Raw genomic sequence first — 24,931 nt, 5'->3', positions numbered from 1 at the left:
AAAGACTGGGGAAATTGCTTACAAATTATTTCTAATGATTGCAGGACAAAATACTGACATATAGTTGGATTATTTAATATTCCCTGTGAAAGTACCTTCCAATTGCATCTTTTTATTGGACCACTGTTGTTCAGATTATGTACTGAGAAAGTAAACTTTTCACTATCCTGGACATGGAAGGGTATTGTGAAAACACAATATTTCTAGTCAATTATAGACCATGATATAGGGAGCAGAGAAGATAAAGGAAGTCCAGGCAGTAAAGGACCCATTGGTTTAATTACTTTATTCATTACTCTTAAATCAGATATCATCCTCCATTTTCCTCATTATTTTTTTTTACAACAGGGGGATTTTCCATGGGCTGGTAGACCCTTCTATATGTTGTGAGTCCAGCTGCTCTTGTACCAGTTGTTCAAGTATCTACAATTTTTCTTTTGTTATGGGCTACTGCTCTTGCCACACAAGGTCTGTTTGATAACTACAAGACTGTTGGCATGTCAGCAGTGGTCCCTTTTATACATTTGAAAACTCAATCCCTGTGATGTCCTGTGTTTCAACAATGGGCACAGTTTATGACTGTTCTCAATCACCTGTTATCAATACCTTCCCCAGGAGCATCTACCGTATCATCTCTAGTTTCCTTATTTGCTCTCTCCTAGAAATGTAGGGATATTAATTTGAGTACCACATTGTTTCTCTGTATAGCCCTGGCTAGCATCAAACATTTTGATTCCTGAGACTTCTAGCTATGGCTTCCCCTATCATATTGGCATGAGACTTCTGAAACCAATACAAGTCAACTCTCTTTTTTCATTTATCTATCAGGGTTCCTCATGCTTGCAGTAGTCTGATTGCTCTCTTACTTTCACTATTTGCATTTTCAAATGCCTAAATCTCTATCAATGACTCTCTGGTTTCAGAGTCTGATATGGCTCTCCTGCAGCTCCTCAATCCTATCCCAAGGTATTAAAATTACAACATGGTAATGTTTAATTATGACCTCATCTGAGTGATTTGTTCTCATAGGCTAGTATAACGGCCCTTCACCAAGCAGTTGGTCTCTAGCAACATTTATCCTCCTTGCTATATTACGTTGTTCTAGTTCCATGGTTTCTTGCCTCCATCATGACAACCACTGTCATGAGAAGTTCTTTGGTCTATTTCTAGGAAGTGAAGACCAAGGAAAACCAGCAAAGACCAGCAAAGTGTTGCATGGTGTAGCAATGCAAGAGAATCCTCTCACTGTTTGTGGGGTTCCATTATGTTCTTTCTAAACATCATGTTCTCTCTCAAGTGTTTGCTTTTATCACATGCTCTCACAAGACAGTTTCCAGAAAAACATCACATGATTCAACTGAGCTGTTAAAAGAATACAGAAATTTCCACTTCAATCATGTAGATTGTAGTTTCTTTCCCTTGGTTCTAAATTAATCTTAGTGACAGGCTTAATGAATAGAATGTGTCAGAGCCGATATTCACACACACCTGAAATGAAATCCTAAGATAGGTGGCTGTTTTTCACATTTACCTTAGGATGATTTTCAGAATCCAGTTGCTAAATTCATGTTAAGCACTATAACTGACCTCTCCATCAACTGTCTGCATATGAGTAAGCTGCTTTGGAGTCTCAGTCAAGGTGAAACTAAGATGAGCACAACCCCAGCCAGAGAATGATGGTGCCACATGACCTCGGTGGACAGCCAGCAGAGCTTCTCAATATAAGGAGAGAATGTGGCAACAAGAACGCTGTTTTAGTATGTGAAGCTTTGAGTTTTATTTGAAATAACAGGCCTGAGTTATATTTAAATATACAACCATTTTTCTTTTTATCTTTTTCTCGTTCTTAGAGGAGATTTTATTGTGGCCTTGTTGAATGAGAGTAGCCTCAAGGTTGGCTTTAGTCAGTAACAAATTAATTCATCATCATGAAGCAGAAGTCTATAAAATAGCCGAGTTTAGCTTTTGAGGTAGATTTTTTTAAACCAGCTTAATACAGAGAAAATGTCAAACACAGTAAAAGTAGACATCATAAAGTTGATGTTAATAAATAACAACATCCTTATAAACTACTGTGACTCGGGATCATTCCATTTCGTCACACATTTTAATGACCTCACTGATGTTAACAAGCAATGGAGTTTTATGACTCATGCTTTTTCTCTAAGTTTTCTTCTAAATTTTAAAATGTGTTAAAATCAGACCTGGGTGGGAATGGATTTGTTGCAAGATAATGCTAGTCTCTAGATAAAATCCTGACTTCGAAGTCTACAGATGAAAATTTTCAATCTCTTGATCTCTGACAAGACTCAGACTTATAACCATACATTTTATATTAACTCTCTCTCATTATACTACAAATGTATTTGAAGTTCATAGATTTTCAAAAATATCTAATCTCTAGCAAGATATTCAACCTTTGTCTGATTCATCCTTGACCTCAAACTCACAGAGATCCACCGAGACACTATAGTTAAGGAAACATATGTTTTGGACTCAGAATATAAAGATAATATAAAACACATGTTAATATATAATTATGCAGTGTTTATTTTATAAACACATTCTATCTGTACCACTTAAATAATTTTAAATCATATTTATTCTTTTTCATACTTTAGCACAGACAATTATTACTATTTACAAACTCAAAAATAACAGTAGATTTGGCTTTTTCCCCATAAAAATGGGAAAAAGTTTAGTAGAATTGTATTTACTCATAGCAGTTAGCTGTGGCTTATAGTTCTTTACATTATGACACTGACAAAACGAAAGCAACGACAATGGACTAATAAAGAAAGCCAAGTTACAATAATATGGTAAAAGACAGGGACAAAAGCTCTGCAGAAAACAGTCTTAAAATAATTTTCAAACAGAAAATCCAGCACAGTACAGTTTGTCCCTAATAACACAGAGCGCACTAATAAATACAGCAGTTCCAATTATACAAAGTTGTAACCAAATGATGCACTATGGATTGAGTATCAACAAATTAAAGGTTGACATAATGTATGTAACTTAAATTCCCCTCCCCTTGATAGAGTGGCTTCTTATTCCTTAGACATAGAAACTCTGTTCTTCAGTAGAAATATGGAAATCTTCTCATGAAAGGCACATACTCATCTGTAAAATGAAAAAATAGAAACATGAATAATACTGGTTTATAAACACATTTAAAGATTCAGAAGTTTTGAAGAGAATAACATAAACTAAGAAAAAAATCTTTATTGTAAGCCACTCTGATCATATGACAGTGTCACTATTAATTACTTTGGATATTATCCTTTGAACTGTAATTTTAATTATTCAAAATAATTTTATACATATTATGAGTAATAAAATCTCATTTATATTCACAATAAAATTTTTCACAGAACATTAACAAATTATTTCAGTGGGCATCAGGAAATACAGGGGTGTTTTTTTGGTTTTTTTCTTTTAGAGTTTCTATAAATACAGTTCTCTATTTCTGCCTCTTGGCTTTTGAAATGAAGATCAAAACCCATAGTTCTGAAATCACATTCAATGAAAAAACAATCTTTCAGATATTTGTAGCATGGCAACAACAAAAAATCCTATACAAGACAAAGTTCTGGTGGGTGTGGATGAGAGGGATAAATTCACGACCACTCTGCACTACCCAGTCAGACCCTGGCACAGTCAATGAGCAGCAATGGACGAGTTTTCAATAAACACATGCTGGGGTGTCTCACTTTTCCCTTACTTATAAGAATACGAATCTTCGTTTCTATTCACTCCTCATGGACCACATAAAGTATCTGAAAATACTGCACCTCAGGTTCTTTCGTAAATCTAATCGTGAGCCATTTACAAGTCACTGGGGTCATCTACAACAAGAGTGCCATAGGCTCACTCATCTATTTAAAAGCCTGGGAAGGTCTGGGGGCATTCTTGACTGACAAAATCAGTCTTTAGAGATTTGGTTTTGTTTCTACATGACCTTACCTTGGCTCCAGCTATGATACATTTCTCCATGTTCTACATTCAAAGCCTGAGAACAAGAGCACACTTATACAACACCATACCATGGCTGGAGCTTTCAACTCTCCTTGAAACATCTCCCACAGGACCTTATCTGGCTGTCTTGTGCATTTTTTAAAATAACTGTAACTCAAACATCACTTCATCAATATGCCCTTCTCATCTGCTACCCTTAATTCAGTTGATTTTCTCAGAAAACCAGGATGGCATTAGCATTACATGAGGAAAAACAAAACCAAGTTCTACTTCCTGAAGAAATAACACAGATGTTAGACTAGAGTCAGGGGCCACAGCACACTGAGGGTGCCAAGTGCTGAGCTGTGCCTATTCAGAGGGATAGACATCAAAGCTGGAAAGCCATTAGAACAGACTGTGGCCACTGAAGACAGGACTGCCAGCATACCCTGTCCTCTGAAGAAGATCATATTTTGACATGGCATACTGTCCTAGATAAACACAGGTCAATAACTTCTATATGATGATAAAAGCCTGTCACAAAACAAGATGTTCAACTGCAACCACAAGCTGCCAAATTATTCCAGAGATGAAGCTTGCAAGAGATGGAGAGGAAAATACTTGCATGAAGTATCATTACAATGTCAGAGTTAAACTGGCAGCTTGTTCAGCTATTTTGGTCACCAGCCCAAAAGCAGTAAGGCCCTAGATGAAGTAAGTAATGTTTTAAGTCTCCACAGAACTTGCAACAATTTGAAACAAAGGACACAATATGGGTAGAATCTTTTATTAATCTCAGTGGTCAATGCTCTGATGATGCCCTGTGCACTCAAAGCAGGCAAGTATTCCACCAGCCAGCACGGGCCAGTATGTGGATTGGTGTAGAAAACAGTTGAAAAGCATGCTTTGTTGTTGTTTAATCACCTCAAATACACTGAAAGATTTTAATTTTAATTTTTTCCAGACAGGTTCTCACTTTGAAGTCCCAGAAATCCTCCTGCCTTGGCCTCTCAAGTTTTAGGATTACAGCATGATCTACCATGCTTGGTTCTGGGTTTTTATTAACTCAGAAATACTGCCTTTTTTTTTTTTTTCAATTATAGTCTCACATAGCTAAAGACACTTGTGAATTCCTGATCCCCTTCCTTTATTTTCAGAGTCAAAAATATTGTTCAGTGTTGTGAAGCTGAGAAGACAGTGATCAATTAATAAAGTAAAAGAATAATCTCACTTCTTTATTTTGTAAGACAGCTGTACTTGTAAATGTACACATTCAGCCTGGGCATCACTCACAAGACAGAGCTAATCTTGACCTGAAATGAAGACCTCTATTCTGAAATACCATTTGGTCAGTTGGTTGCCCACCACATTCTACTGCTAAGTGTATGTCACAGCACCGTGCAGTCACCTATCTATATTTCCAGCCCTATAGGGTCCAGCTAACTACTGCATCTGTTAAACACCTAAATGAAACTCTTTTTCTGATTCTGACACTGATATAAACAGCAAGAAAGTATTGTTATGATTAGGGGTCTTTACGTACAAAGTATAATGAACACATACAATATTAAATTAAACATGGCAGCGTGAAAGGAGTGAGGAAGCAAATTTAGGGATTTAAAATGACATAGTTAGCACAAATTACTAGCCTAGCACTGGACAATGTTAGTACTCACTTTTAAGGCTGTTTCCTTAATTTTAGAGTTGTCTTCTACTTCCTATCATTATAATTATTACTTTATTTTGGACAGAAGTTAAACTTCCCTCTACTGATATACTGTTTCTGTTTGTTCTTTGTGCTCTAAAGTTGTTTTACTCTCCCAATAGTGTAGTGGATTATTGACATTTTCTCTGAAGATTTCTTTTTTTCAGAAAAGTGGTAGTTTGTTTTAGTAAAGACATGCTATCTGATCTCCTGAGTTTTTACTGTTCAAAAGAAGAGAAAATGCCACCCATCATGTAAAACCTTGGTATGTTCTTCCCATGTTTACAGTTCCTAAACAAGAGAGTGGACGAGGAAGACAAACTCTCTACAAACAGTACAAAGCTAAATTTATGTAATTGTAAGGAAGAAGATTCCCCTTCCTCCTAGAAACGATTCCGTGCTTTAAAACAAACGAACAAGCAAACAAAATATCAACAACAAAGAATCTGTTTGATAAAGGATAATTTTATAAGTATTAATGCAGGAGAGGTAAGATATGATTGAAAATTAATTACAATTGCTAGTGTAGAATGCTAAGGTTCTTCATGCAGCAGGAAACAAAGAAAACTGCAGGATTCCCAGTCCTGTGGGATTTGGATCCATATCTAGAAAACTAATAGGAGCGGAGACTCTTAGGTGAGGGAAGGGACAGAATGGGGATGTTTATATTTTAGATGGAAATCAAATAAATACTAAACAAATGGAATGAGATTGTACCAGGATAAGGAGTCAGCCCCAATTTTCCTCCCTCGAACTGGAATTGTAAGAATTCTAGGGCAGCGGAGGGTATAGGGGACTTTTGGAGAGGAAACTAGAAAAGGGGATAGCATTTGAAATGTAAATGAAGAAAATATCTAATAATAATAAAAAAGAAAGAATTCCTTTAGAAGACCATTCTGATAGCACTCCTAGTAAAAAGGGCGGCATAGTGTCTACTTAGTCATTCCTGTGACAGTTTTAGTACCTCATGTTCCCAAGACAAAATGAATTGTTCCCGCCTAGTGAAATGTGCATCAATTACTGAGATATTTTCTATGCAGTAATGTTTATTACTGCATATATGTATATTGCATATTATGTAAAGAATATTATTTCTGCTAATAGAATGCAGATTCATTTTTAATTTTTATACAATATAGTAATTAAAGCGAGACATAGTAACTCATACCTACAATCTCATCATTCATGAGGCTCAGGACAATCACTACAAGTTCAAGACCAGATGTTCACATAGCAGTACTATGTATATGTTTTGAATATAAATTATGTATATATGCATATACATAATACTATATTTGTAAAATTATGTGTGCATATACACACATACACATATACTAGCCTATACCATTGGATATGTAATTTAGATATTATATATAATTGGTATAGACTACATATATGCCTATACACACACACACAAACACACACACACACACACACACATATATACACACACATACATATCCAAATACATAATGGTACATTGGAAGAATATTAGGGTTGTACAAAATTCTATTTATTAATCAATGTGCTTCCTTAAATTCTATTTGACATAATATTAAAATAACCCACAGTGTTTCCTCTTCCTCATTATTACTTTGTTTTTTCTTGATGTTTTTTCCACCTTAGCCTTTTCCATGTTCTTTATTGTTCCCTTTGTGTCTGATCCATTCTGCAGAACAAACTGTCCAGTAGCTCCATTCATCTTTCAAAGATACAGATTAATGATGTACAAGAGCTGAGAGATGTAGCGTTTGCCTTCCTGTTTCAGTTGTTAAAATCCCTGTGTTCAGTGGTGAGGACAGCTAGTAACGTACAGCCATAGAAGGAACAGGCTTCACAGCAGCTGCTTCACGGCAACTGGTAGCAAGTGTTCTGTGCTGTCTGCTTATGTTCATCATATACTGTGCCATAAAGGGGAAATTAAAGTCAGCCATCAAGAAGTGACATAAAACTGTTGAAGTTTGGAATTTGTCAGTATAGAAAGGATGCGATTCTGACTGGGATATTCTCTTTTTTTTTTTTCCTTAAAACTATTGAAAATTTGATACAAGTACTATAAAATGCTACCCAAGATTCTCAGTGGTGGTGTGCTTACCAAGTCACTGAGGTGGGGGAGGGGAGAACAAGAGCATAGTCCCTGTTATTAACATATGTGGAGAAACCCAAACTTCAAAATTATTTAATAAGCTACCTTAGTAATATAAATTCTTAAGGATGGTGAGCTAATGAGCGTAAATCTACCAAGCATGACTTTAGTTAGATAATTATATAAAGTGCTTTTTTTTAAATACATCATTAAGAATTCTGTGAAAATATGCTAGGTGCACCGATAAGTCATCTCTGCTATCATTATAAATTTGCTGTGGCTTTATTTTTAATCTTTTTACTTCTTTTACAACTTCATTCAAATTTGATTCTTGTTTGCCTTCTTAATATGCCTTTATTCTTTTTAATTTTATATTTTATTTTTAAGGTTATATCATTTCCTTTTCACTGTCCTACCTCAAAATCTTCCCATATATCTCTGCTTGCTCTGTCAAATTTATAGCTATAACTTCCATGTATGTGCATATGAATACACACATGCACTCCTAAAGGCATATGCACAACCTGCTCCGTCTATGTACAGCACATATACATACAACAGGGCTGACCATTTGCTGCTGGATAACCAATGGGTGTGTTCTTCTCTGAGGAAAACTAGTTCTTCACTCTTAGCATTCCTTAGTTGGTTGTAGTTTTTTGTGTGGTATTGAGTCCCTGTGGTCCTCTCTTCTCTAGTTCCACATGCCTGTTAATGCTGATTTTGTTCAGCTCATCTTAAGCAGTTATGTTGGTGAGAATTTGTGGATGTAGCTTTTGACATTTCTATAAAGCAGTCTGACAGTATATGTCTTAATCCTTTCACTCTTACAACCTTTACATTCAGAGTTGGAAACATAAACCTACATATGTGCCTATCTATGTATGTATGTATGTATGTCTATTACAAAGCTCAATGTATCGCTAACAGTCTTGCCAAAGAAAAAAACTCCACTCTCTAATGTTTCCACTCATGAATTCTACCAACTGAGAAATACAAATCTAGTATAAAAACACCAATGTAGAGCTGAGGAGGGAGCTCAGAGGTGCTTCTATAGCATAAATCTGCTAGACTCTGGATTTAATCTACATTAACACAAACACACAAATGCAGAGAGTAAAGGAAGAACACACAAACAATTTTACTGTATTTTGCTACTTGTGTCTCTAACTATCCATCTTTGTTTCTCATTTTAAAAATAAACATATGCCTTCAAAAGTAAACTACCATTGATTCTTAATAAAAATGTCTAATCCCAAGTTTACTATTTTACATTTCTGTTTTTCTGTCTTGCTAGCCTTATGTCTATCGAACAGACCATTAACCACGCGAAACTGGGCAATCTGTCTACCTCTGGTCACCCTGTGCAGCCAGAGGTTGCTAGAATACCTGGGCACATAGTAAATATCAATCACTAATCCTAATATCAGAATGATCATTCAGTTTTCTCTGATCATTGGGATACCTCATAATCACCCATAATTCCTTACAATAAAACTGGCTTCATACTTGATGACCCATAATAACTCCTATAGCTTCATTTCAGTTTGACTGTGCTCCACAATGACTGCTGTTAAATTTAATACCCACTGAGATATAAACTAAGATTCAAATCTCAATGGCTTCACTACCTTATTGTTAAACACTGAACCACTTTATTATTACTGTCTTTCTCCTCTGCCTACAAAATTTAATTCCTAAATTTGTGTAATGCCCTTAAATATCCTCTGATATCTTAAATAGTACCAATCCCTCTCATAATTGCAGGATCTAACTCATCTTTCTTCTTACTCTGGCTGCCTACAAAATCTACAACGTAGTTTTCAAAATGGGTTGTGGAGCCCAGTCCGATGGATCCATCTACAAAACACTCCTCCACATAAGGTCAGGGAAAGCTGCAGAATGATTGTAAGAGCCTGAAGGGTTTGTATTAGCTACATTTACAGGAGTAAGACTGTAACTTGGCTTACAGTTTGGAGGGTACATTCCATCATGGTGGGGAAGAATGGCAGCAGGCAAGGGAGTGACAATGTGGCTAGTCATATTGGAACCCTAGTCAGTAAACAGGAGCAGGAGGACACTGGAGCTAGGTACTGACCTGGTAAACTGCACTGACGGGTCCTACTTTCTTCAGCAAGGCTCTACTGGCTAATGACTCTACTGGCTAATGGCTCTACTGGCTAATGGCTTTACAAGCTTGAGTAAACAATGTTACCAGCTGAAACTAAGTATTCAAACAGAAACAGAGAGGATGATTCCATTCAAATGACAACATATTTAATAGAGATGAACTGATGCTCCAATTGAGTTGTTCTTTGGAGGTAATCATGAACTGTAAATTTCATTTGTCTTTCCTATGAATGTATAGAGCAGACATCTCATACATATTTAGCATAATTGAATATAATTATGGTCATCGCAAACGATGACATTCAGCTCCATGATATGGAGAAATCAAGCTAGAACTGAGCCATAAGTTTTCTCCCTAATAGCTTTCTTGGGGCTGGAAGATATCATAAAGACTGCTGGCACTCCCAACTATCAACTCTTAAAGAGAAGTCACAAATTTGGCAATGAGAATTTTATTAAATAAATAATGGCTTTTGGGAGCAATGCTATTCAGCTATATAAGATATCTTCATTCTAACAACAGAAAAATCTTGGGATCTAAAAGAAAGGTAACAAAAGTTGAACTATTCAGTTCTATATCAATACAAAAAAAGTAACCCTGCACAAACCTTAACAACTAAAATGACAACCAGCATATGTCCACTGGCTTTTAGACAGGATTTTAGGCCTCTACCAGGGGAATATATGTCTGGCATTATAAACAGAAAAACAAAACAAACAAAAACCACAAAGCTAGGAGCTTGGGAGCATAGGGCCTAGTGGGGTATTCACTACTGTGGTTCAGATAAATAAACATGGAACCAAACTGCATTCTAAATCTCTCTGCAAGGAACAACACTGAAACAGAATCAGAGCTGCCCAAGGTGTTAATAAGTGGTAGTTGAAAGCTTAGCCCTAAGCAGGGCATTTGAGCCACCCCAATGAGGTTCAGAAAACCTCTGAGATGAGTGAGTAGAGAGAATACAACAGCTGGAATTTACACAGGACAACAATGGAACCGTGTCTTCAGGACATGGCACAGCCACTGCAAAGGGCAGCTTGAGTCTTCTGCACTGGGCCTGTATACCACTGAACCTGTCAATAGCCAGTCATGAACTGGGGTCTGACTCCTCCCTGCTGAACTATTGGCTACTAAACAATTCAGGTGAAGGAAGAGCCATGCGCAGCAGTTACTGACCTAACAGTGAGGCCACCATGATCCAGTGGATATGTGCATACCAGTGTTCACAGGTCTAGGTTAAACTCACTGCATCTGAACAAAAAGGCCCAATTGTGGAAGAGAAAAGTGTAAGAGAGAGAGTTAGGGAATACCAGGGGAGAGGGAGACAAGATGGGAGTGAGGTTAGGCAGAATGTACTATATGCATATGTGAAACTGTCAAAGAATAACTTTCATCAAGTAAAAGATTTCTATGCCCTCTGATTTATATGATTCTAGATTCTACCTTGCCTTCACAAGAAACCCCATGCTCTCTTAGCATATCTTTACTATCTGCTGAAACCTTTGTTGCCTCTTCTCATTATATTTGCACTCATACTAATTCATAAACCCTTGTAATTTTGTTCATCCAATCACCTTAGGAAAGATCTCCATGTGTTACGGGACTAGATCTGAATATAGAGATCAGAGCTATGCCATGAAACAGCAAACTTCTAGACTTACAATTCCATCTGGAAGTATTTGCAAACCAAATATGTGAATTAACAAAATCATTTCAGATTGTAAACTAAAAGCATGTTTACTAAATGTTTTTTAAAAACAAACATAAGCAAATATATGCTAAGGTAATGTATACTGCAAGAATGAAACATTTCAAACTTAAACACTACAAAGAAATCTGCAAAGAGAAAGCTCATTTTAGTGAATGTATACTGTAGTTTATATCCATTCCAGCACAGCCTTGTGAATGAAATCCATTGCTTGAGCAGGACAAAGAACTTCATTAAACAGAACCAAATAAAATCTGCTGGAATAAAGCCTGTAAAATGATAGTGTACTTCAATTGTCTGAGCAAAGGTTTGCATCTTGACACACTGTAGCAACTTACCTTCTAGGATGATTGGCATCAAACAATGTGTTGTCATCATCCTCATCGTCTTGTTCTAAAGGTGTCAATTCCATGTTCTCTATGTTAGTATCCAAAACACCGTATCTCCTAGTTTTTCGGTTTCTTCTTCTCATCCTAGTAAACCAACCAAATAAATAAATACAATTATTTTAATATAGCCTTATCTTTATATGTAACTGTAAATTAAAGAAATTAATTTGTTTCTTTAATTAGAATTTAGGTATTTCTTACCAACCACACCTTCAGTACAAAACTGATTAAAATTCAGGCATATTAATACAATCAATTTAGCATGAAGGATTCCTGGAAATTCATTAAATAAACTCATCCCTATATATTTGCATGACTTCAACATTTCTCCTGTCTAGCATACTCTCCTGAACCTCTGTGAACTAAAATTGAGTGATATTTGCTATTATTATTTATGTGTGTATATATATGTATGAATATGTGTAAGTGAATGAAATGTGTGTGGATGCCACACAAGCCAGAAGGATGAGGGTGCCACATTCCTGCAGCTGCAGCTGCAGCTGCAGCTACAGTTGGTTCTGAAATGCGTCCCGTGGGTTCTGGAAACAACTCAATGTCCTCTGAAGAACAACAGTAATCTTAATTGCTGAGCCATCTCTCCAGCCCCTAGAGATAAGTTTGCAAGCCTTCCTTCAGATACTAAATCTTTCTGAAGCACTCTAGTTTCAGCCTTTATCTCTTGTCCTTGATGCCTTCTTATTGACAGACACAACTAAGCACTGTTATTACCACCCAAAAGCTAGGTATAGGAAGCCCTAGGCATACACCGATTTAGATTAGTGGCTCATTACCTAGACTACACATCAGAATAATCTGAGAATTTTAAAATGATCATACTTGAGGCATAAGGCATAAAGAAACCAAATATTTCAGGAATAAACTCGGCATCACTAAGCTGGTGATTTCTGACTCAGTGATCCAAACTATGACGATACATTCAATACCTAAGAATAAAACACGATAGTATCAACACACTATACAGGACATTCAGTGTGTGTTTTACAGGGACTTGTTGGATATTAGAAACAAAAGAAAAAGTATTCCAACAAATGATCACAAATGAAATTCATTTTACTTAACGTATAATTTATTCAGCTTGACATAATGTTAACTGATATTTAAATATTAACCAGCTCCAATGGCAGAGTATTAAAAGTCCCCTCAAAAGTAACTGAGAACCCTGAAAGACAAAGTGCCTGTACATTTATGCAAGCATGCATACATTAAAATCAGTGTTTGTGCCATATTAACCAATAGACACTACATTACTTTTTGAGTATAAAATATCTACTCTCAGGTATCAAAATTTGTAAGCTATTACTACATCTGGAGAAAAATATAATTTCCACAAGTCATTTCTTACAGACCTATCTTTATATCTACTGAAAGGTGATGAAGTAACTAGTTTCAGAACAGTATTCAACATCCCATATTTAACCAATGTAAAGCCTAATACGTGTTTTAACTAGAAAGAACAAGACAGTGTAAGGTATAAAATAGCATTATATAATGAGAAATTACATACTTAAACTAGCAAATTACAATGCAAAATGTGTTGATGTATAAATCAACACACAGACATTTGCACACATTCTCACAAATTATATAAAACATAATCCTAAGTTTTTGCTTCTATTTGGGTTTTATAGGCCTATATGATTTCTGTCACATATCTATCTTAATATTTTGTTTTGCTTACAGTCCTTAAAAATTCTTCTGTCTAGGACTTTATAAGAACTTTATAAGAATTTAGCTTGTTTACCAAGTTAAATTTAGACTTCTTAAAAGTACTTAACAGGAAAGCTACTAACATTACTTTGGAAAAAGGAAAAAAACTAAGGGAAGTAAGCAGTCACTCTGGTCCCTTTTCACTTAATGATTGGTAATTAAGGTGCTACTTAGATATCTGTGATGACTCGCTTGCTCTCACACAGTGAGCAAAGACTTAGGACAGCACAGGTTGTAGATACTGGCAGTTCCAATAGAGCTTCTTTCTCTTTGGCAATTCTTTCAGTGCATTTTCTAAATCACATGACTTCCCAGTCCACAGTTTCAGTCAATGAGGAACTTGAGATCATGAGAATATATCTCTAGTAACAAACTTACTATTCCCAGCTCGTGTACAACAATCGAACAACATGCTAGTATCCTGGACTAACTTAGCTAATGCTTTACCTATAATCCAAGTCATCACAAGTTGAATGATGATTAATCTTCAGCAAACAAATAAATGCATCTATCTGAGATTACATCACATTCCTAGGTGTGATACAAACATCAGGAGGCACTGACCTAGGAATTCCAGCTTATATATAATCTGGGCATTTTCTCTCTATAGTTTACATTGTACATTTATTCAGTAATATATGTAAATACTATTTCCAAAAATCTCTTAAAAGCAGGAACCTATTTTTACATAGAGACAGAATAGTTTAATACTAAATATTAATTAGTGGGAGATGCATCTTGATTAAAATAAATTTACCAATTAATATATGTATTAACTCATAAAAATTAAACAAAACTTAAAAGTCTTATATTAATAGAATAACTTAAAATGTCATTTCTCGAAAACTGTCTTTCCTCATTCTAGCAGTACATTCAATGATGCTTACACGGTCATGACAGCTACTGTTAACAACCAGAAATCTTCACTGGCCTGCCCTAGAGACACAGTGACAACAGGATATATCATCGATAGTTGCCAAGATGTGACATATTTTCACTACACTTATCCATTGTCATTCTGAGCCATATATCCTCCCTATGCACATGTGTTACATCCCTTATAAAAAGCCAGTGCCTCCCCCTCAGGTAGGGTCAGTATACTACCCTCCCCCAATAAACCTGTCAATTGAGATCTGCTGTATGGTCTGACCTTGTGACATCCGGACCTTACATCATAAGAGTTATACATAAAATATCAACTGCCATATAAACGGTGCTATATGTAGTGGTATTTCTCAAGGAAAATCAAAAACACAAAACTTTAAAATCATTGTGATGACCCAATGAGCTATTTAAAATGTTAAGCATAAAACAAACTATACATTTTAATAAAAAAAATATTAAGGTAAAAACGCTATTTTTTTCTTTTACTACCCAGTTTACACTATTTTTCAATTGAAATCTAAATGAGGCTTTAAAACCACTCCTTACATTCTTTACTCTCATACATATAAATGTGCTAATAATTATATATATATATATATATATTCAGTCGCTAATATGCACATTTTTAATTAGCCATAATAAACACATACTGCAACTTAAAGGTATAGTTTGTTGGTGACTAACGAATATTAGGAATATTATCTAAAATAGGCAGAAAAGTATGGACTCCTGAACTGGCAGAAGAGACAGTGAAAGAGTACTGTATAATGAGGTACATTTAATCACATCATAAGTCATTCAAATGGCTGTCTTAACCTAGATGCAGGTTCCTTAATGTTTCACTAAATATCTTCAGTTCAGTCAGAACTGTGTCTGTTTCAGTAATATGCATCAGCCATTTATAGAATCAAAAGTACTAAAGTAAGCTTTATAAAATTTTATGTGAAAACATTTGATGCCACATAAAATAAACACAACAGAATAAAACTGCATTTCACTTTACTACGTTATGGACATGAGAATACCTGACCTGGTTCACAAATTTGTTTCTTTTCATTTTCTTTTAATGGAATATGTGTCAGGACAATATTAAGTAATATTAACTAATATTAATAGCAGAAACTTTGTTTCATAATATATTCAAGCTAGAACGAGGACTATGTCAATCATTCACATACACAGACATATTCACATGCACGCTCTTTATGAGCTAAGGCATAAAACAAAGCAAAGTGGACCTCAGCTTCTAAATATATAAGCATATATGCTTGTATTTTTACATAAATAAAACTTTTTATCATTTATCATAACAAAGAATTAATGTAGCAATTTGTAAACAAGAGTTCATCTGAAGCAATTTGTGTACTAATAAATAATAAAGGAAGTAACATTAGTGACCTAGGGTGCTAGTTCTCTACAATTTTCCTCCCAGAATCAAACCTGGATATGCGGCATAATCAAAACTCTAACTCGACATCTCTCTCTCTTCACCTCCTTCCATTTCTATAACCAAACACACCAGGTGTCACTTGAAATAGTAACGGGTCATAGTAGTATATAGACTGAACAAAGGGCTAAGGGAAAGGCCCACATGCCACTGAAATACATTAACAGTGGTTAGAACATTCCCTTTGCAAATATTCATATTCCATTGTCTGGAAAGAGACCTCAGGAATCAAAGACCTGCTCTCCATGGCAGACAAGTGGTTATCAACACAGGAAGAGTTGAGTGGTCCACGGCTGCCAAAGGTGGAGTCAGGAGGAATAAGAGGTCCAGCCTGGCTCAGTTATACATTGAACCTCAGAAGAACATAAACTAACCAACCAAAAGCAGAAAAAAAGAATTCATCAAGCAGGGAACTGATAAAAAAGCAAGATACTCAAAATAAAGAGAAAAGGAACAAGGAGGAGTGATGCTGTCAAAGCAAAGTACACACTGTTCTATGCACAGCTAACAAAGATGTGAAGACGCATACAAGGAGTCCTCTGTATGTATGCTCCATTAACTCAGTGTGCTGCAACCAGAAGCCAGGCTATGAGTATAAAAGATAAGGAGACAGGGATCTACGGATTTGTGTTAAGTTACTCCTCCCTGTCTTCTCAACTTCTGTGCTTCCCACAGTCCTTCAAATGTTCCCTCTCTATTGCTCTTTTCCCAGTATTGGCATTTAAACAGAAACAGAGAGTTTAATCTTGAATGCACATCTCTTTATATAGTAATCCAAAACTTCTCTCTTCCTATAGGAATCACAGCTTAGAGCACTGTAGAAAGGAGACTGTTGATCAGATCACATGGGCCTATCTTCTTCAACAGAAGGAACTGAATGAAGCCTGGACTTCTGGAATGCAAAGTGGAAACGGTCAAAGAATCAGGCTATTGTTTCTACTAGGAGTCAGCCTCCACCTGAATCCCCCCATATCCTAAGCATAGTTTAGGCTTTGTCTAAGTGACTGGAACCCATCCTTAGGAAAGATGTCCCATGTACTTTGCATCCTCCACCAATAAAATCTATCCTTAGGCTTTATTACAAATCCTTTCTCTCTAGGCCCTAGCCCTGAGCTCTATCAGCCAAACACCTCATTCTTACAGTAAAGGTCGCAGGAGCTTTGCTACTGTGCTAGGGAGTTTCTGTGCAGCTAGGCCTAAAACTTTGTTATAACTGTCACATTTGGAAACCTTTCCAAAGTTTCATTGTATTTAACTATCTATATATGAAGAAACCAGAGGATCACTCTGGAAGTTGACTGAAAGGCAGAGTTGGCACAGGAATTTCATTTTTTGCCTTGTCTGTATCATCTCCCTGACACCTGACTAGATAGTTATTTTTTTACAGTAGCACACACTAATAGTAACAATGGTAGTAATGTTTAGTAACAACTAAAAAATGAAATGCTCAAAAGGACAGCATGATAGTACACAACTGTAATCCCAGTACTTAGGAGATGAAAAAAGGAAGATCAGGTGGTCAAGTCTAGCCTCTACTATATATGGAATTTGAGACCAGCCTCGGCTACATGAGGTAAAACATTGTCTTAAAAAAGAAAAAGAAACTCTCAAAAGTATTATGTCTAAATTATTGGATAAAAGAGGTAGATTTTCAGATCACATTGAAAAATAAGGAAAACAATAACCATTATCTCCCTGAAAATTTAGTAAATGGTTGTCAACTGGCAGGACCTGCACTGCCTGTTATAGGTAGATCCTGAGATACCTTCACTTTCCCTGATTCACAAACCACCAGAACTGTCAGTCCAGCCTGGACCTTGCATGTCAAGGTGGGAACACACAGCACACAGGGCTGTGTGGGGACCTTCTATTCTCCTAGCCGGGTGCATTTCAGTGCAGCCTCCGTGCTGCTCAAACCCTCAACTTGTTCTGTTCTCTTCTGTTTCTTTCTTTTGACTGCTTGATAGCTCAAAATTCTGGAAAATCCCATCACTTAGCCAATCTTCTCTTCCTTCCTTCCTTCCTTTCTTTTCTTCCTGTTTTGTAGGGAGAGAAGGGTGAGAGAGGCTATTTCTGCTGAAAAGCTCAATGAAATAACTATTTTTCTTAGTAGAGTCTTTACAGTCTCAGGCTGCTCAGGCCTTCTTACTTGCTAACAATTTGGGTGGAAGCACTGTCCTTCTTCCTGGATGAAATGTAGTAAGTAAAATAGCCACTCTTCTCTGGTCTTCCTTAATCTCCAGTAATTCCTTCCACACTGATGACTGACAAGCTACACTGTCTCATCACTGAGATCACCACGCCTGGTCATATTTTGACATCTTGAGAGAAGACCACACAGCATATTTCACACTGTATTATTATATCACAATATACATAAACATTTGGGAAAGTTTCATCCCACAAAAAAAAATATTTTTTGAGGCATCATATTTGTTAAATATATACTAATGTACTTTCATCTCTCTTGATACAAAACGAGAGCACAAATGACACTTTCAAGGGATAATAATTAGATAGATTCTTAAACATGTAGCACTTCTCCTCTTACCTACTGCTAGTTCCTATTACAAGGCCTAGTACTGGCAGGCACTCAGCAGTACTTACTAAATTAATGGCAATGACTAATGGATATAAATAGCAATGCAGGCTTCCTATCTTTATCACTGTCTAAATTGAATTTCCCTCAATGACTTAATTTTATAATTGGTGGTGAAACTCACTCAGTACTCATATTCTCAAGAAAGCAGGTAAGAAGCTGGGCATGGTAGTACACAGCTTTAGTGCCACTACAGACAGCGGTGGGCACAGCTCTGAATCTAACACTGCCTTGTTCTTTCATACCAAATACTAGGCCATCGAGGGTGGCATAGTGAAATTCCAAATAAGTAGATAGATAGATAGATAGATAGATAGATAGATAGATAGATAGATAGATAGATGGCAGACAAATAGAAATAAAGAAGAATCAGACAAATGACAATGTATAGCAGCAGTAGTTGCTTTAAAATACAGCTATTCTCTGACTATATCTAGCAAATGAAGAACATCTGTGAAGGAGAGGATGTTGGGTTAACATAGCATACAAAATTATTTTCAAAACAACAACAATTATTTTCAGTTTAGCACAGTAATGAATATCAATAAATCCTAAAGTTGTCTTACTTTGTCAATCTGTAAAGTTTTAAAAAGTGAACATTCACCCAAACTCTTATTTTACACAGAAACATTGCCAAGTTCATTTTTTTTTATAAACCAGCTGGCCATTTTCATATACACTATCACCCTAAATAAAGTATATTTGTTAAAAGAGACCACAGTTAGGTTCAGGCAGATCTGGATTTGGGCAGGTCCTATGTATGTGCTCCAGATAAACCCCTTAACCTCGTTCAGACTCAACTGTCTTCAGAAGAATATCACCTACTTTGAGGATTTTTGCAAGAATTATCATATTATGTGACATGGTATATTGACACACATCAATCAGCAATTAATACTGACTAGCTTATGCAGATGACAGATAAAAATCTCAAAAGTAGTGTTTTATGTACAAAGTCAGATTCTTTGAAGGAAGCCTCGTACAAGCTTTAAAGTTTTCAGTCAGTATATGGTTAAAACTATATTAATACTGTGCAGTTTCATATGCTAAATATTAATAGAACCCAGACATAATTTTCATAATTCTATTCTTAATTGCTGTACAATAATTGTACATACATATAGTCCCTATCATCCAAAGAAGCCAAGGTGGAAAGGTAAACGATCCACTATCAATGAGGAAGAGAGTGAGTGGGGGTGGGGACTGCACTGTTTAATTATCTGTGAACTGTTTGATGAATGTCCCTGTGCTATTCCAGGCTGTGAGTGCCATGGGGGCAGTAATGCTGATTTATTTCAAAATGATACTGTGATTGCCCAGTGTGGGCAGCTGAATAAATATTGACTGGCTGAATGGCTGAATCAATGCTAAATTTGGTGCCTACTGCCACCACTTCAAAGGATTCTTTCTCTCTATTTCATAGAGTGCTGTGACTGGAGAAGTCAAGGGACTTCCCAAAGGAGGAAAAGTAGAATAAACACAATGAATAAACAGGACACAACATGGCAGGAAAAAAAAAATGTTTGCTTTAAGACAAGAACAATTATCCTAAGCTTATAATAGAAACTTTTTATATAATCAACATATACCCTTGAAATTGTAATAACTGTCTATAGTTGTTTTCTGGCCTTACACAGTTTACTATAGGAAGAAAGTCCTACAAAGAAAGAAATTAAATAGTAATTGAGTATTTCTTTTTCTATCAGCAAGTAGCAGTCACGCTTTATGTCTATCCTCACCACTTACCTATTCAGCACCATAAAGCATGAACGAAGGCCCATCCATTAAGCAACATTATGCGCTCTATACTCCGTGCACAGAGCTACAAAGTTTAGCAATGGGCATACAGTATAGAACAGAACAGACAAGTACCATATTCAGAGAGAAGCTGTATTCATTGTACTAAGTTTACTTTGTTCCTATAGCACTCTAGTGATGTACTCAAGTTCCTCTACAGAAAGAATGCTGTTGCTTGGAATAATTCTATACTACCAGAATAAATTATTTCTATCCAAATATTTGTGATACCAAGTTTGATTAAGACAAAGCATTTTTAAAGTCTCATAGAGTTTGATATAATAACATTTTACAATGAAAACAATCAGTTTTAGCCCATATCATCGGTTACAGAAGTGACCTGGGAATGGACTCCCTTGGCACAAGTAAGCAGCCCTGGTTCTCTGTCACGCATACTTTGGGAAAGGCGCCAGAATGAGCAACCACCATAATGAGGATAAAGAACACAATATGGAAGTAAAGGGAGCAAGTTCTGGATATGCCGAGATTTAGTCAGCCCCAATCACGTTTTGGATGTTAGACAGCCAACTAAATGTAGAACTTGGACTGCGCCCACGTGTGAGATGCTGCCTGGAGTGCGCAGTTTTTATCAGCCCCAGTTCTAAATCTGGTGCTCTCATACAACAGGATACGGAATTATCCAGGCGAATCAGAAAAGGCTGAGTTCTTTCAAGTTGTAAGGAAATGAACACAGAAAAGCAACAGCAGCAACTGTTTATATAAAAGATTCCAAATAAGGAGGAATAAAAATAAAATAGGAAAAAAGAAGCATATGGAGAAAATGATCAGTGTAACTGTGCTTTCTACATACCATGAATAATATGGTCCTTATAGGCATTATGTACAGTATTACATAAAAACTGCATAGTAAAAATGATTTAAGTTTCCTTTAAGATTTCTAAACATCAAGAAGTCCCACTTTGGTGGTCATGAGCTTTTAATAACTTCTGAGCATTATCTAACTCGCCAGTGACAAAGTGGGTGTGGATTTTCTGAACTTTGTAAATCAACAGCTTCCAGCTCAGTGATATTGCTCATGTGAGGGGCTTTCAAATGCCTTGCATTCCTTTATATGCTTAGAACTTATTAAGGGCTCCAGGAAGCTATATATGTGGATTCTAACCTAGTATCAATGAACTCTGGACAAATTAAATACTTGATTTTAAAAAGTAATCTTAAGTTAACGAACGATTCATAAAACCAAAAATAGTAAAAAGTGACTTTTTTCCCCTTCAAAATCTATTTAACATTTGGCCTAAACCGAGTACAAAAAATAAAAAAGGGGAGGAGGGACCCTAGATTTTCAAATTTGTGTCTGCATCCAATCATTTGTAAAATTTGGCTAATGGATACAAAGAAAATCCACCCTCAAAAACATATCAACTTGGAAAAGGGTGCACTTTAATACCCTTTTCTGATTCTTTTTAAGAATATATACAACACTAAAATGTGACATATTTTCTTGATATCAGTTCCAATTAGAATTTCCAGCCTTACCAGTAAATATTTTGTATTTCATATACTTGTAGGAGAATGTGTTATTTGGAAAACAGATGTAAAACAGTAGCTAAGGAAGATGTGTAAAAGAAACAGATTCCATAAGATTCTTTGGACGACATAGAAACACTGTACCATTTTAATCAACCACTTAAAACACGCCATGTTGGCTTTCCATTCACAAGTACTTTTTTTAAAAAATCTACATTTCGTTTTGAGGATTTAAGGACATTAAGTAATGGTAAGGTGTAGTTATGGGAAAGTGTGAAGTAATTTGGAAAACAGGAAATAAACAAACCAGTACAGATCTCACAAAATACCATCTGCTCTCATTTTAGGGAAAGGGAAACCACAGTTGTTCTCTTGGCTAGCTAGCCCCTTCTGCTGGGGGTCTTCCTCTATGTGACACCTCTCCAGGGATGTGGTGCCCAATTAATTGAGGACAATTTAACATTGGGATAGATTAAGGGCACCATCTAAGAAACATAATTGGCAAGTTTTGCAAAAGTGAAACACCCAATCAGGACTTTGTGCGCTACTTTTATGGTACCCTGCCTCAGAAATAGGAGTGCATTCTAACAGGCAAAAGGCTGTTACACCAACTGCAGAGTAGTGAGAGAAGTACTGCACAGCACTGTAATCAAACTTCCAGGGGATGGAAGAGCACTTCCACTTCAGGGTCTGTGAAGGCAGAGGCAAGCCTCAGAGAGCAAGATGTTGGGGGTAGGTTACTGGTTTCTAAAGGAAAGGCAACAGCTTGTGTCACCAGCTAAGGCAGCACAGGCATTAAGACAGCCAACCAGATGGTCTTAGATTCCAGTCCCTGACGCTGGGGGCCGGGGAAGGGGATAAGTCAGGCCCAGGTCACAGACATTCTCCCCGCTTCATGGAGCAGGTCACCTGTCAGCCAGCTCTAGGCTGCAAGGGGTGCCCATCGAGGCTGTGCCTCACCTGACGGTCCTGACCACGAAGTACACCAGCACCGCGGCGCTCACCACCACCAACACTGTCAGGGCCCGCTGGGTCATGGGTTTGTCGCCAGGACTGGGACTCACGGCCAGGCTGCCACCCTGGGAACCTTCTCCGGCCTTCCCTTCAAGGCCGTCCGCCTCAGACCCCGCCCCGGGGATGCTGCCATTGCGGCTCTCCGAGCCTGGCAGCTCGGCGGCATCAGCCTGAGCTTGGCCCCGAGGCTGGGCCGCGGTGGGGCCCGGAGGAAGCGGCGACAGCGTGTGCGGCCCGGGCTTGGGAGGCTTGGACTTCTGCACCTCCCTGACCGCCATCGACGGTACCGCCCCGGACCCGCTTAGCGCGGGCAGCAACAGCAACACGAAGGCCAGAGCCAGGAAGTGGCAAGGCCCGGAGCAGCCGCGCGGGGTCGGCATGGTCTCCACGCCGGCCTCTCAGCACGCCGCAGCCGCCGGGCCGGCCTCCCGGTCCGCAGCGCCGACCATGGGCGCGCCAGAACCGCAGAGCCGACTCTCTGGCGGAGAGCCGGTGGCTGAGACTGCGCCTGGCGGCTTAGGCGGCGGCTTAGGCGGCAGCCTGCCGGGACAACCGGAAGTTCGTACATCCCCGCAGCCACTGCTGCTACGGACGCCTCCGGTTGCTAATATGTAGGGGCGGGCTGCGCTCAGTGACGTCAGAGATTCGAGCCTATTGCGCACGCGTAGCTGTGGGACCCTCTGAGAGGTCCAATCTAGGTTTTCCATGTCTCAGGAGTGTGCCTAATAGAGAAAAGGCTTGGGCCAGAATGGGTAACCTGAACAAGATGAACAGTTATGCCTACAATTCTTTCCAAGTGGGGAAACGGTAGCAATGGGAAACTCGATTTAATTTCCTTGATGTCAAACCTCATAACTACATCTAATCAGTAAACACTTCCTCTCAGTTCCCTCTGGAGGATCACAAACTTTAAAGAGAGCTTTTTTCTGGCTGTAAGGGTATCGACTATTGTTGGAATCCCTTTCTTTGGAAAATGTAGAGTTGTTTATTCAGGTTTTCCCCCTTTAAAGTGTAAATATTTGTAAAAACCCCTCTTGTCAATTTCCAGAGATCTACAGTCATCCTTTTGAAATAAAACCAACAAGAAAATTGTGCCCCTGTTAACTAGTTTTTGCTATGGGCTACCTCAAGCTGCAAAACTATCCCTGAACTTATAGAAGAGAGAAAGTTTGTATGTTACCTTAGCAAATATCTGGGACTGTGATCTGCCTACTCTATTTTACTTTGTAGAACTTGAACTCCAAGTTTAGTTCTCTTACATTTGAATAATGTTGCCTTTATCTAAGATTTCCATCAAGTAACACTGAGAAAAAACAGACACCTGCCTGGGGCATTGGAGCCTGGGTTGTGTATAAATATGATTAGTTCTTTCTTGAGCTTTCTTTCAGTCTATTATAAACAGATTTTTTTTTAGGCTTTCTCAGACATCTGTCAAGAGTCAGCTATTTAAGGGTCTGGAACTGCAATTTAGTCCATGTCCTGGAAACTATTAGGATTACCCTGAAGACACTGCAGTAGCTATAGAGGACCTCTAAAATCACAGCTGAAGACATGTTCTAGACAGCCTGTTCCAGTCTTAAAATGCAGAATGTCACAAGACAAGTATCTGTGAATTCTACTTAATTTTGCAGGCATTTTCAAACAAGAGCTGAAGTATTTCCCTTGTGAGGGCTAACAAAACTTCATTTTATGCTAAGATCCAACTTGGTAGCCATTAGCCATTTGTCTCTGACTCCAGTCCCTTGAAGATAAGCTCCCAGTAACCTTGACTCAGTGACCACATGCAGAAATGCACAGCCATGACATTATGATATGACTAGGTGCTTTTTTAATTGTGTAATTTACTTACGCAGATACCCAAAGATTGTTTTGCCTTGCCCACGTAAGCTTGGCAGAACTGACCAGTATTTGGTTGTTTGCATAAATATTGAAGATCTTGTGGTTTTGCCTTTAAAAAGCCTTTCCCCTTACCACTTACACTTACAACATGCATGAGCTTG

The 24,931-nt window shown here is 37.5% G+C and overlaps 1 protein-coding gene across 2 annotated transcripts; it reads right to left on the bottom strand.

Moving 5' to 3' along the window:
* Positions 1-271: 271 nt before the first annotated feature.
* Positions 272-23,508, bottom strand: Fam174a (family with sequence similarity 174 member A). Of its 2 annotated transcripts, XM_021165920.3 has the most exons (3): positions 22,878-23,506; positions 11,923-12,057; positions 272-3,123 (listed from the first exon to the last, which is right to left on the bottom strand). In XM_021165920.3, the coding sequence occupies exons 1-3, from the start codon at positions 23,309-23,311 to the stop codon at positions 3,120-3,122; spliced, it is 573 nt and encodes a 190-aa protein (XP_021021579.1). In that variant the 5' UTR covers positions 23,312-23,506; the 3' UTR covers positions 272-3,119. The 2 variants fall into 2 exon arrangements, with proteins under 2 accessions (XP_021021579.1, XP_085695873.1); XM_085839747.1 differs by lacking the exon at positions 272-3,123 and having other exon boundaries at positions 11,919-12,057; positions 22,878-23,508.
* Between the last annotated feature and the right edge of the window lie 1,423 nt (positions 23,509-24,931).

The sequence above is a fragment of the Mus caroli genome, unplaced genomic scaffold (genome assembly GCF_978045245.1).
Source record: "Mus caroli unplaced genomic scaffold, Mus_caroli_1 scaffold_1, whole genome shotgun sequence".
In the NCBI taxonomy this organism is placed as follows: Eukaryota; Metazoa; Chordata; class Mammalia; order Rodentia; family Muridae; genus Mus; species Mus caroli.
The sequence above is the reverse complement of the archived record's forward strand: the minus strand, read 5'-3'. Positions and strand labels throughout refer to the sequence as shown.

Bases quoted from the DNA above. Each gene is read 5' to 3' on its own strand.
- Fam174a (XM_085839747.1), bottom strand. From the start codon at position 23,311: ATGCCGACCCCGCGCGGCTGCTCCGGGCCTTGCCACTTCCTGGCTCTG. The intron at 12,058-22,877 runs GTGAGGCACAGC...TTGGTTTACTAG, and splicing joins TTCGTGGTCAGGACCGTCAG to GATGAGAAGAAGAAACCGAA.